The following is a 13424-nucleotide window of genomic DNA, read 5'->3' on the forward strand; positions in this document are numbered from 1 at the left end:
TACCTTCTGTGATTCTACAGTTAATCCCGGATATTTATTATCAGATAATAAATATCCTAGGCCTAACATTACAGAAAACGGGAGTAGGGTAAACTACACAAAACTCTGGTCGATTGAGAGGAGGTTCCAGGTAACTCCTATGAAAGTAGTTCGAGATAAGTTCCTGTGTTGGAACAAAACATTTTTTGAGACAGATCCTTAAAAAATGATCAACCAGCAGTAATACCGAGTGTTGCCTTTTATGGGGTCAATTAATCCACTCGGGTAGATGGTTATAACAGTCTCTCTGTTACTACAGAAAAGTCTGTGAACACCATCACAAAGCAGATAAGGATTTTGTGAGACAATGGTTTGTATTTTAAGATGAAAAACTTCAGTTCATTAGTTCTTTGGAATATTAGCCTATTTTAGTACTCCTTCTTACCATTTAAAAACTTAACCCTTTTACCCCCAGGCTATTTGGAAATTTCCAACCCTTAACCCCCAGGGGGTTATTTTTTTCCCAGCACATTTTGCATTATATTTTTTCTAAATTGCTCTAACAGCCTTAATTTTTGTCATAGAGAGGTCAGGTTGGTCTCATTCTCTTGGAAAATGCCTGAATTTTCTAAAAAAATTATCAAAAATATGAAAAAAAAAATTTGTATAGCATTTTTTTGCGAGGAGGACGTACCGGTACGTCCATGGGGGTAAAGTGATGGCTTTTGTGAAACATACCAGTACGTCCTTTGGGGGTAAAAGGGTTAATAATGATGTAAAAACATAATCTAAGGAATATGAGGATATTAGCAAGAGAAGTTTTAATATTAAACCTCTGCACTGTCCCAAAATACAGTCTACTTATAGTTTTACAATTCAAGGCCCACTGATTTTATACATTACTACAATTCTAAAAAAAATATTACTCACTTATTTTCCTATTATTCATGTTTTCTTCAATTTTGAGCTGCTGAAGATGATCCATTTTCACATTCAGGGTATGCTGGATATTTGCAAGATGAGTTTCGTCAGTCTTCTTAACTTGTTCCATTTCGACTAATTCAGCCTGCACCTTAGCAATTTCTTCTTTATGCTGCTTGTTGTGTTCATCCCAAGCTCGCTGGACTCTATCCAAAGAAGAAGATATTTGCTTTAAAATACAGAAGTACACTTTACAAGTTATTAAAAATTCATAAAATTCCCTAAACAATTATACATATAAATATTTTTAAATAATTTTTTTTCTTTATGAAGTACACGAACTCTAATAAAAAATGTTAGGTAATTTTTATTTTCCTAGCTATTCAAACCTAAGTGCTATAAAACAGGGAAATGTCCTTAGTGGAGTTGAAATGGAATTTGAAATTGTTAATGACAGGTGAGCGTGGACAATTAACCCCGCTCACTCTCCTTTCAGACACTTTACTTTTGACCTTCGGGTCAACACTGAGAGGGCTTAATTGAGGTGAGAAGTTCAACTTTAAAGGACTCCGGTTTGTATATACAGTGAACCCTCGCTACTTCGCGGTTCGACAATCGCGGATTCACCACTTCGCGGGGTTTTCCCATAACCCATATATATATACATATCGCGGATTTTCCGGAAAATTCGAAAATACCGCGAAATCTGAAGACAACCAAATACGATATTTTGTTACCTGTAATTCCATTAATACTGTAATTAGTAATATCTGCTCTTACTGATTGTTCATTGCATTACATATGATATATAATTCAGCACAGAAAGAAATAAAACACGAAAAGAGAATGTGATCATACGATAATTCAGTACGTAGTAAAATTAAATCAAACATGAAACGCAAATCAGATGCAGTCATACCATATTAGAATGGTGTGTACTGTAATGGATGTGCTTCTTTTCCATGAATCTTTTGTATGTATACGTACGTAGTACAGTACTGCATCCAATAATATTCTTTGTTGCAAAAATCACATTTCGAATACTGTAAGCGTACGAGAGAGAGAGAGAGAGAGAGAGAGAGAGAGAGAGAGAGAGAGAGAGAGAGAGAGAGAGAGAGAGAGAGAGAGAGAGAGGCGTAAAATAGCGTACGTAAATTTTTATTATTATTGTTATTATTATTATTATTGTTGTTGTTGTTAATAAAATTATTATTGTTATTATTATTAATCATTATTATTATTATTATTACTGTACAGTATTATTATCATTATTTATTATTATTACGGTATTGTACTCAATCTACGTACGTTCAGTATGCGCGGGGGCATCTTCTATGAGTAACCAACGCACCATGTACTGTAAGACGGGTTGTGATTGGTTCAAGCGCTGATAGATGACGAATCAAAACTCAAGTTTTGTTATCTAGCCTGTGATTGGTGTTTTGCCCGCATCTTCTACCCGCAGCATCAAAGTTCTCGCGGGGCTGGATCGTTCACTTTCTCTTTCCGCGTATTGCTGAGTAGACATTCTTAAGTTTGTGAAGTTTAATCTGTGCTGTGTGCGACTGTTTTAAGTTGAACTTTTTGTTGAACTTTCTGTTAAATCCTACTGTACAATGCCTCCCAAGCGTTCTGCTTCTAGTAAGGCTGGTAGTGAGCCTAAACGCCACCGAAGGATGATGACGATAGCTGAGAAGGTTACGCTTCTCGACATGTTAAAAGATGGTAGAAGTTACGCGGCCGCCGGCCGCCATTTTGGCATCAACGAATCCACCGTTCGCTATATCAAAAAGGACGAGGCGAACATTAGAAAGACTGCTGCAATCACCTTTAGCAGATCAGCGAAGCGAGTCGTTACAACGCGTAATAAAACGATCGTACGCATGGAAGGTGCTTTAGCTGTGTGGATTGCCGACTGCCGGAAGAAGAACATAGCGTTGGATACGAACACCATCCAAACAAAGGCTTTGAGCTTATATGAGAATTTTGCTGCAAAGGAACCTAAAGACGACGACGGCAACCATGCTGAAGATGATGATGATGCAGATGATCCTCAACCAGGGACATCCACTGATTCCCAGCCGCAGAAACGTTTTTTCCGCAAGCAAAGGATGGTTCGCGAAGTTTCAGAAACGCTTCGCCCTGAAAAGCGTTTCCCTGCATGGGGAGTCTGCTTCCGCTGACACTGCCGCTGCTGAAACTTACGTGAACCAGACTTTCAAGAACATTATCGCTGAAGGTGGATACAAGCCGGAACAAGTGTTTAATATGGATGAAACCGGCTTGTTTTGGAAGAGAATGCCGTCGCGAACTTTCCTGTTCAAAGAGGAAGCCAAAGCCTCTGGCTTTAAGGCATTCAAGGATCGCGTTACCCTCGTGATGTGTGGCAATGCTGCTGGATTTTTGTTAAAGCCGGGGCTTATTTATAAGTCGAAAAATCCTCGCGCTTTGAAAAATAAAAATAAGAATCTCCTTCCCGTGTACTGGATGCATAATCAAAAAGCATGGATTACGAAGATGCTGACCTCCAACTGGTTCCACCAGTGTTTCATCCCGCAAGTCCATGAATATCTCTTAGAGAAGGGCTTGCCATTCAAGATCCTTCTCCTTATGGATAACGCTGGTGGACACGCAACTGACCTGTCGCGTGAGGGCGTTCAGGTTGAGTTCCTGCCACCCAACACCACGTCATTAATTCAACCGATGGACCAGGGGGTTATCAGGGCGTTCAAGGCCCTCTACACGAAGAATACCTTGGCGGACCTCGTTGCGTGTGTGGATGCTGCCCAAGATGACGAGGATGAAGATTTCAACTTGAAGGCGTACTGGCGGCAGTACACCATAGCCACGTGCCTGCAGAATATTCAAAAGGCACTTCAAGAGATGAAACCTGCAACCGTGAATGCGAGCTGGAAGAAGCTGTGGCCCGATATTGTTTACGACGACAAGGGATTTACTCCGTCGGAAATCCAACACTCTGCAATACGGAAATCTGTGCAGTTGGCTGCCATAATTGGAGGTGACGGGTTTGGCGACATGACGACTGAAGACGTCGACGAGTTGTTGGACTGCCATTCCCAGCCCCTAACTGACGCAGACCTCGAAGACCTGACGAAATCGGCAAGTGAGGAAGAGAGTGAGGGTACCCAGGAAGAGACCCAAGAAAATGTCGAAGAAACGGGCTTAACATTAGAACGGCTTGCCAAGTTCTGCAACCATATGAAGGAGGCGAAAGAAATGTTACAAGAGTGGGACGAGGATATGGTTCGCTCGATGCAATTCTCAAATAAGGTCGATGACATCATGACTCCCTACAGGATACTCTTGGATCGAAAAAAGAAGCAGCGGCAACAACTTCCGATCACAATGTTCTTCCAGCCTCGCAAAAAAGAGCCAGTTCCTCCTGCTAGTACGCCTTCGGAAGAAATTGAAGAAGTTTCCCAGGAAGAAGTTGAAGAGGTATCCCAGGAAAAGACACCTCCGTCTGAAGAGACGTAAAATACTATCATTGACTGCACAGTAGAACACATCATCAGCTTCATCATCATCATTTCTACTGTGCAGCAAATTCATCGCCATCGTCATTCAAGTTTTTCTTGAACTTCTTTCGTGGTGAGTACAGTAACAATCTTTATTTTTTACTTTAACCTGTTTTATAGTTTAGTAATGTACGTACGTATGCATTAAGTTAAAGGGAAGGTTTTAAAAGTCTACATGTTGTAACCTATCATATTTTTTTTGTTTAAAATTTACATTCGTACGTAAAACAATCTCTCTCTCTCTCTCTCTCTCTCTCTCTCTCTCTCTCTCTCTCAAATTGTTTTCCTGTTTTGCTACGTACAAGTACTGTATAATTTATATTTGTAAGGTAACATATTTTGTAAATGCTTTTACTGTAAATACTGTATGTACTGTATCATTATTTATCACTATCATCATGCGCGTTAAATGCCTTGTTTGTTCTGAGCGTGGTTGTTTACTGAGCGTACACGCCGTCGTTTCAGGCGGGCGTCATAAAGAAAAAGATTTCATTTGGAAGTCCTAAGAAAAATACGTAAACTAAAACATTGGTAATAAAAAAATCAACATACAGTACTGTATAATCAATATAATCGATGCAAAAACTAACCTATACATATATGTGTACACTAAATGAGTTTGTTTCTTCATTATGATCAGAGATGAACGTAAACAAAACATTGGTTGCCATTTTTTATCGTGCTTTTTAGGTGTTTAGGAAACACATGATATAAAATCGCCTTTAATATTTGTGCCTGTTTTAGTTTTAGGGTGCTGTAGTACATGCATTAAGTGTTCTGTACATTAAAGGGTGGTTTGTTAACAGTACTACGTACAAGGGAAGGTTTTAAAAGTCCGAATATACATGATAAATAAATAGGTAAATATGCTGTCACTACTTCGCGGATTTTCACCTATCGCGCCCGCGTCTGGAACCTATCTACCGTGATAAACGAGGGTTCACTGTATATGAAAATGATAAATTACTTTTAAAATTTTTTATTTGACACTATGCATACACAAACCTTTTATCCTTTAAAATAAGGAGATTTACTTATTGGTGGGTAGGAAGTCCCCCCAGAATCAAACTGGGTTGGTTCTCTTTTCTCCACGAAAATGTGGGTCTCACTGGTCCCATACCGAAGTGAGTCAACTTCTTAGGGATAAGCGACTGATGGAGCCTAGCTAGTACTTGGTTATATACCTGGTGCTCGGTCAATGAAAGAATTTCTCTCTCCCGAAGGGGCGGCTCTCAATTTTAAATGAAATATCAGGTATAAGATAGCCAATGGCTTGATATTCATTCAACCTTCCCCTCATAACAATATGATATAATTTTCATATCTTAGATATACAATATATTTCATAAGAATTGTCCCTTATTTTTTGTGAGTACTGTAGAAGTCGGCCGGGAGGAATGTAGTAAGGAAAAATCCCCTTTTGCTCTTTTTTATTTATGTTGGCTTTCCCCAAATTGGGGGAAGTGCCATGTTAGATAGGTAGATGGGCTAGTTAGTTTGATGTAATTATTTCCATTTATTAACATTCTACGCTGTAATTGTCACGTAAGAGTGAACTATGTATTTCCTATTTCCAAGACCCTGAAATACCAAAATCCAGAATGATTCAGTTCATATTGTCATACATAAGGTGGAGCAACAGAACCTACGAATGTATTTGTCTAATTTAGTAAATTTATACTGCATTGAATGCAAAAATATTTTGATTGTTTAGAGTGAAATACAATAGAAAATACAGGAAACTTTTGAAAAATTTATTCTGTAATCAGCAATAAAACATATAAACATAGAAATGTAGGTTATCATAGAGTAAGTGAGCATGTATATCCGATGGTGATAAATCTTTTATATAACTACCGAGGGTGAATCCGCTGCCTCGCAGTGAAGGGGTTAACTAACCTGGGAAATATCATTGAACTTTCATCCTGTAGAGCGTTGAAACTCATGACTCGTGCCATCCTAACTACCTGAGCTGGAAGATGTCGCAGGTATCCTTACCAGGAACTGGTAGGCAGTCAATGAAGAATCTATATCCTTAAGGACATGAGGTCCAAATGTATGGGCATTATATGAGAAATGAGGGTACATATATTCTGTCCATCCTCAACCTTGAACAGGAGAATGGGAGAGATACTTCAATACACACCTAATTGTAATGAAAATTTAAACAATTGCATAGCTTACCGGCACCCAGCATCTGGTCCAATTCCATAATAGCATGACTGCTGTGACCCATGAGAGGGGACGAAGATAGAATAAACAACCAAGAATTCCTACCTTTCCTTCTTAGACTTGCATCATGACCACTATCTTAGAAGAGATGCTTCTTGTCCCATACGAGAGAAGATGGATAAGGACTCAAACTTGGGGTCACGGACAGTGGGATTCTGGGTTTTGGTCACAAACTCTGGGACCAACTTAAGAGACCTTTCATCCCTCAGAATGACTTTTGGCATACGAGTTGTCATGCAACTTGCCCACTCTCTTTGAGGAGGTTATAGCAAGAAGGGATACAGTCTTCAGGGTCAGATTTTGATCTGATGCTCTTCTCAGGGGTTCATAAGAAGAAGGATTGACAGAGGTGAGAACTCTTGTGGCACCCCACTCCGATGGTCTGGTTTCTCTATAAGAGGAAGACTGCTTGAAGCTCCTATGAGCATGGACTACTATGAAGAGGAAAGATCCAAGCCCTTTAGCCTAAAGAACTCACTCAAGACTGAGCAATTAACCTTTCAACACGGAAACTGGAACGTTTCTCTCGGCTAAAGACAAAGAAATTCACTGACATGAAAAGTGAGATAGACTTCTAAGCAAATAATAACTGGGATACCTGACAGTACACCGATGGAAACACTCTGGGCAGACTGATGACAAGCTATTCCTTGCAAGCATATAGCATATGAATATTAGGGAAGATTCCTACCTATAATAATGATTAAAATTAGGCTCTTGAAATCTAGAAAAAGACACAATATATATATAATACTTACTCTGTAAAATCTCTCTTAATGGTTGAATCCAAAACTTCAATTTCCCGGTTCATAACTTGAATGCGACGTACTTCTTTGTCAAGCTCCCTCTGGATATCTTTCCATTTGCATTTGGCTTGGGACTGTGCTGCACTCTTTTCCTTGTAACTTTGTCGTTCAGACTTTATTTCGTTCGTCAAGTCTTCGAACTTCTTCATACACTCTCTGTTAAAGAATAATTACAAAATTAATTCACTTTATTTATATATTCATAAGATAAATGTTAAACTTTGAATAACAAGCTTTCATAAAATGCAATGGATGTATGTTATCAAGAAAAACAGAACAATGATAGAAGTAGCTTTATATGCAATAAAGCTAATAAAGTATAAATAAGACATATCACTTAACTCGTACCTTCTGAAACTATAGGCTTAAAGTTCAATAAGATTAATAACCTACCAAAGAATTTTTTGTTACCAAAATATGATTGAGAGTTCCACAGAAATGTGGCGAATATCTTTTCCAGTGATAAATCGTATAACGTTAAGAGAGGTAGCCACACTCCCAATTAGTCTGAACAATTTGCATAAGATTTTTCATAATTTTAACCATACCTAAAATTCAGATTTTCCCAGACTATACCCTCCAGGATGTAATACTAGGTATGCAATTAATTATAACTGTCTGGACTTCTTCATCATACTGCTCAATAATACACAGTATTCTAGAAGTTTTGTATTCTAGAAGTTTTATACCAGCTGTGACCATGTTAAGGAATGATCATCCTAATCTGGAACTGAAGTTAAATCAGTGACACTTGCGAAGTACTCCTTTGGTCACTCATTGGCATTTTGCAGGGAAGAGCTTCTAGCAAATGTTGGGAGTGCAGTGATCACATAACACTCATCATACCCTAAAAACCTACCGATGTAGATCGAAGGTCTCCCTGCTCCCGAAGCACAAGGTCTCCTTGCTCCTGAAACACACTCCAAAGGCAAGCTAGGGGCATATATCCAGAGGCTTCAAAGAACGGAAAACTCAACGAAGTGTTCAAAGTACTAACCATTTCCTGCAGCAGGTCACGGGCATTGAAAAACACTGAGAGAGAGAGAGTGTCTCTCTCTCTCTCTCAGAAAAATATCTTGCACACTTTTCAAAATGCCGTTCAACCATTACAATCATTTCTCTCTCTCACAATCATCCTAAATTGCTCACCATTTTCTGCTTCAAGGTCCTAAACCTTAATTCTAGATCTCCTCTTTCTCTTAGGTTCTCTACCTCTCATTTTAAAATACATCACTACCAGTCTATGTTGTTTAACACTTGCATCTCCCAAATTCACTTTCCAATTAATTGATTATCTTAATATCAATTAGCACATCTCTGAGTTAATAAGGGTCTAATTCATTATGAAGTTGGAGAGATGAAGTGTGTAAACTGTCTTGGATGTTGCCACTTTTTTATTTGGTAAGACAAGATACTTCTGAACTTACATTAAACCTTTTATTAGGGTTTATGTAAATAAAAAGGTTACATAGAGATTGCAAAGGCTGTACTTTCTCACTTTCCTCTCTAACTTTGAGCTTTTGCTTCCTCATTTTCCTCTCCAGCAGGAGAATTCGAGTGAATATCAGCTGTTTTCTTGGTTTGCCTATGCTTTGAAAAGGGGGTAGCAGCAGGAACACATAGACTTGTATTAGATTTGTATTCACAAGTGCCTAGTAAATGAGCTAGTGGCCTAGTATGCAAGCAAACTGAGAACACTGTTGTCTGAATCGTGATAAAAATTATCCAAATTAGTTGAAACTTCTTTCACCTCTTGACTAGATAAGCCATCCCATACACATAAGTAATATGAGAGTTTTAATAGAAAACAGGCCTGAACACTATACAGGAATTGAATGAGAAACTTTTCTTACACTTGTGATAATAATCTTGCAAACTGTCTATAAACTCACAGAAACTGCGAAAATAGGTGGTCTTACTGAACATCTAGAAACAACGTAAAATAAGAAGTATCAAAACTTACCTCAAGTACCCTATTTGGATATCCTAACATAATAATTTTCTTGTATACCTACCTGGTACCTTCCCTTTGTTTATTTACTACTAACAGTCACCTTTACGGCTCTCTAGGCAAGAGACTCATTTGGAAGAAAATGTACTAGCACCTATGTTAATACACATAGTGGCTCAGCTTAAAATGAACAGGGGTCAATGCCAATCAAAACATGACTCAACAGTTAGCGTCCTCAAGTTATATTGAACATAAACATTTTATTCTATTTGTCATAAAATATTCATGCCATAATAAAGTTATAAAAAGGTTGATAATGAGTGCCTACTACCTTGGAAACTGGTGGTACGAAGAGCAAAAGTGAGTGTGAAATTTAGAGAAAAATGCACAAGAGAAAATTTAAACGCTATGCAAAACTTAAGAAGAAGTTAACTTAGTCCTCCCAGAGGCATACAATAAACATCTCAACAATCAAAGCATTCAACTATCAGCTGAGAAGTCCAAAAAAGAAGGAATGTAGGTGAAAATCTTCCTCCACACACAAAAACAAAACTCAATATAGCAGCTGGTACGTTTCACAATGCAGGGAATAATTTATAATACTGTAACGTTGCGATTCACAGTATTAGTTCACATTGAACTACTGAAAATGGCTCTCATAGAAATTACAGATGAAGACACCTTCAATGAAAAGATAAATAAACTAAAAGCCCAATTTGAAAATTCTTGCATTTGAAAGGACAAATTAGCAGGCAGGGTGACATATAGACATCTAGGCAGTGAAAAGTTGTGAAGCAAAACTGAAAGGCAGGGGAAACTATGCTGCATTGCCGACTAGTTAGTTGCTACGGACCGCCAGATCGCGGGATGGTTCACGGGGGGGGGGGGGGGGGGGGGGGGGGGGGGGGGGGGTGTACCTTTTTCAAGGATACATACATACATACATATACCAAGGCACTTCCCCCAATTTTGGGGGGTAGCCGACATCAACAAAGAAACAAAAACAAAAAGACGACCTCTACTCTCTACGTTCCTCCCAGCCTAACAAGGGACTCAACCGAGTTCAGCTGGTACTGCTAGGGTGTCACAGCCCACCCTCCCACATTATCCACCACAGATGAAGCTTCACAATGCTGAATCCCCTACTGCTGCTACCTACGCGGTCATCTAAGGCATCGGAGGCAGCAGCAGGGCCTACCGGAACTGCGTCACAATCGCTCGCCATTCATTCCTATTTCTAGCACGCTCTCTTGCCTCGCTCACATCTATCCTCCTATCACCCAGAGCTTCCTTCACTCCATCCATCCACCCAAACCTTGGCCTTCCTCTCGTACTTCTCCCATCAACTCTTGCATTCATCACCTTCTTTAGCAGACAGCCATTTTCCATTCTCTCAACATGGCCAAACCACCTCAACACATTCATATCCACTCTTGCTGCTAACTCATTTCTTACACCCGTTCTCACCCTTACCACTTCGTTCCTAACCCTATCTACTCGAGATACACCAGCCATACTCCTTAGACACTCCATCTCAAACACATTCAATTTCTGTCTCTCCATCACTTTCATTCCCCACAACTCCGATCCATACATCACAGTTGGTACAATCACTTTCTCATATAGAACTCTCTTTACATTCATGCCCAACCCTCTATTTTTTACTACTCAAGGATAACACTAGAAATTTTATTTGGTTTAATCACCGACATTCAAACAACCAAAGATTTCACTGAGCTGAGAAAAAGTCCCTAAAAATACTGCATGAAAAATTATTTAGCCTCTTTTCAGTGGAACTACAAGCAAAATATTAAACTGAGACAATGGTTCACTTGATATATAAACATACATATATGTACTGAACATATTCACAAACTTACTGGTATTTCTGTGTAGATTTTTTAACTTCCTCTTCAATCAATCGCTGCTTCTCTTCTGATTTACTCATTACAGATACAACCTTACTGAGCTCTCGTTCGACTTCATTTTTCTCATTCTCAATTTCTGAAATCTGGAATAAAGATATTTCTTGCTTAAATCAAAGTAATTGAAAGCAGAGGCTTCAGAATAAAGTGTAGCTAATGTTATGATAAAAGCCTAAATTTCTATTCACTTACTTAAGGTAAAAAAAAAAAATCGGATTAAGGGTAAGGCTTCACAAATCTCCCTCTTTCAGAATAAAGGTTTCCTAAAGTGAGTTTTAATTATGATTATCATATTAAAATTTAAAAAGAACACCTCTGAAATAATTTTTTTTAGAATAACATGATTTACATCTTTTTAAATATAAGTCCCTTACATTAATCCTATTATTTTTACTAAACTCTCATGATGTTCATATTACTTCTTTCTCGAAGCATGGTTAACCCTAATACTAAAAATATCCAATTTCATTTTGTTAGGCTCTAGTAAAGTACTTAAATAACCTGTTGTTAAATGGTAATAATCTTGGCTAGGGTATGCTGCAGCTTTTTCAGTCTTCTCCATGCTTTCTTGTTGGACACTATTAATGTGTTCCTACTCCTGATTGAGTGCTTTTGTATTCTAGATTACAAGACAAAACATATTTGTGTGAAATGTTCCTACTCTGTTTTTAGTTAGGATTTCAAATGCTCCTTTTCCCAAAAGTGCTATGTCATTTTATTGTTAAAATCTTAGTCACAGGGCCTCTCTGAGAGTTGGTTCCAAGTCAGACGAAATTCTTGGTTAGGGTTCATGATATTAGAAGTACAATTACGTCTCTTAATTTCTGTAAGAATATTTCTTTGGCAAGAATCTAAGAGGCCACTCAATAGTGAACCAAGTCAATTTTTACTAAGAATTAACTTCAGAGAAACATGCTTTCTTTATCAGGATTGCTGGGATTTTGGTGCTTGTAGTAGCTGTGGAGGATGTAGTTTAAATGATACTATTCTTACAACTGCATAAATTTCATTAAGTTATAGCTTTTAATCGTGTAAATTTTATTAAGAGATCAAAACAGAATTTTGATGATGAGAATGGAGTATGCAATGGAAGATGAAATATCATTGGGAGGAGAAAGGATTAATGAGGTAAAATCATTTAAGTTCATAGGAACTATGATCTCCAATACAAGGTCTTTAGAATTAGAATTTAGTGAAAGATTGAAAAAAGTAAACCAAACAATGGCTAGATCAAGTAAAAGTAGGAAATCAAATCGCCTGACATTGCATATAAAAATCAGACTATACTGTATATCAGTTTAGTGAGATCTGTGTTACTGTATGGACTTGAGTCATGGTATAACAATGAAACAATCTCCAATAAATTTAGAAGATTTGAGAACGAAGCACCCAGAAGGATATTGGGAGTTAAATGGCAGGACAGGATTAGAAATGAAGCTATAAGAGAGATTATGAGAGTGCCATATGTGGATGAGATCATGATGAGGTGTAGACGGAGATGGTTTGGGCATGCTCTTCGCCCTCTCCAATAGAGATTAGTTCACCAAACTTTCAGCTGGGCTCCACAAGGCACTATAAGAGTTGGAAGACCTAGGTCTACATGGACGAGGTCTATGAAGCGCTAAGTAGCAGATGATGAATGGAAAAGTATTGAATTAAAAGCTCAAGATGAAGACGACTGGCGAAATCTAACCAAGACCCTTTGCATCAGTAGGCGTAGAAGACGATGATGATATTCACCTGGCGTTCATATTCCTTCTACTCAATTTCTACCACAAAAATAAAAATTCTCATTCTCTCTCCTTGCAAAATGCCATCTAGCAATTGATTGCCACTGACTAGTCGACAATACGACATATTAACCTCCTACTCAAGTCTAGAAGTCAAAAACCCGATCATAAGTCTATTGACATCACTGATCAGTGGGGAGGAGGAGAGGGGCATGTATATGAACATAAAGTGATCATAAGACTAACAAATTTCATCATCAAAATTGTTTCTTTTTATGAAACTTCCTTGAAGGAAAAAGATTGGAAAGCAAACTTCTAGATTAATAAATTCATAAACAACT

The 13424-nt window shown here is 38.1% G+C and overlaps 1 protein-coding gene across 2 annotated transcripts in view; it reads right to left on the minus strand.

Moving 5' to 3' along the window:
• Positions 1-13424, minus strand: part of SMC6 (Structural maintenance of chromosomes 6) — a 106395-nt gene that overhangs the window by 50301 nt on the left and 42670 nt on the right. For both annotated transcript variants that reach the window (XM_068353767.1, XM_068353765.1), the window contains exons 9-11: positions 11309-11439; positions 7430-7633; positions 910-1106 (exon numbers count right to left, since the gene is read on the minus strand). In XM_068353767.1, coding sequence (XP_068209868.1) covers positions 910-1106; positions 7430-7633; positions 11309-11439 — 532 coding nt within the window. The remainder of the gene's footprint in view (positions 1-909; positions 1107-7429; positions 7634-11308; positions 11440-13424) is intronic.

Source organism: Palaemon carinicauda, chromosome 30, assembly GCF_036898095.1.
Source record: "Palaemon carinicauda isolate YSFRI2023 chromosome 30, ASM3689809v2, whole genome shotgun sequence".
NCBI lineage: Eukaryota > Metazoa > Arthropoda > Malacostraca > Decapoda > Palaemonidae > Palaemon > Palaemon carinicauda.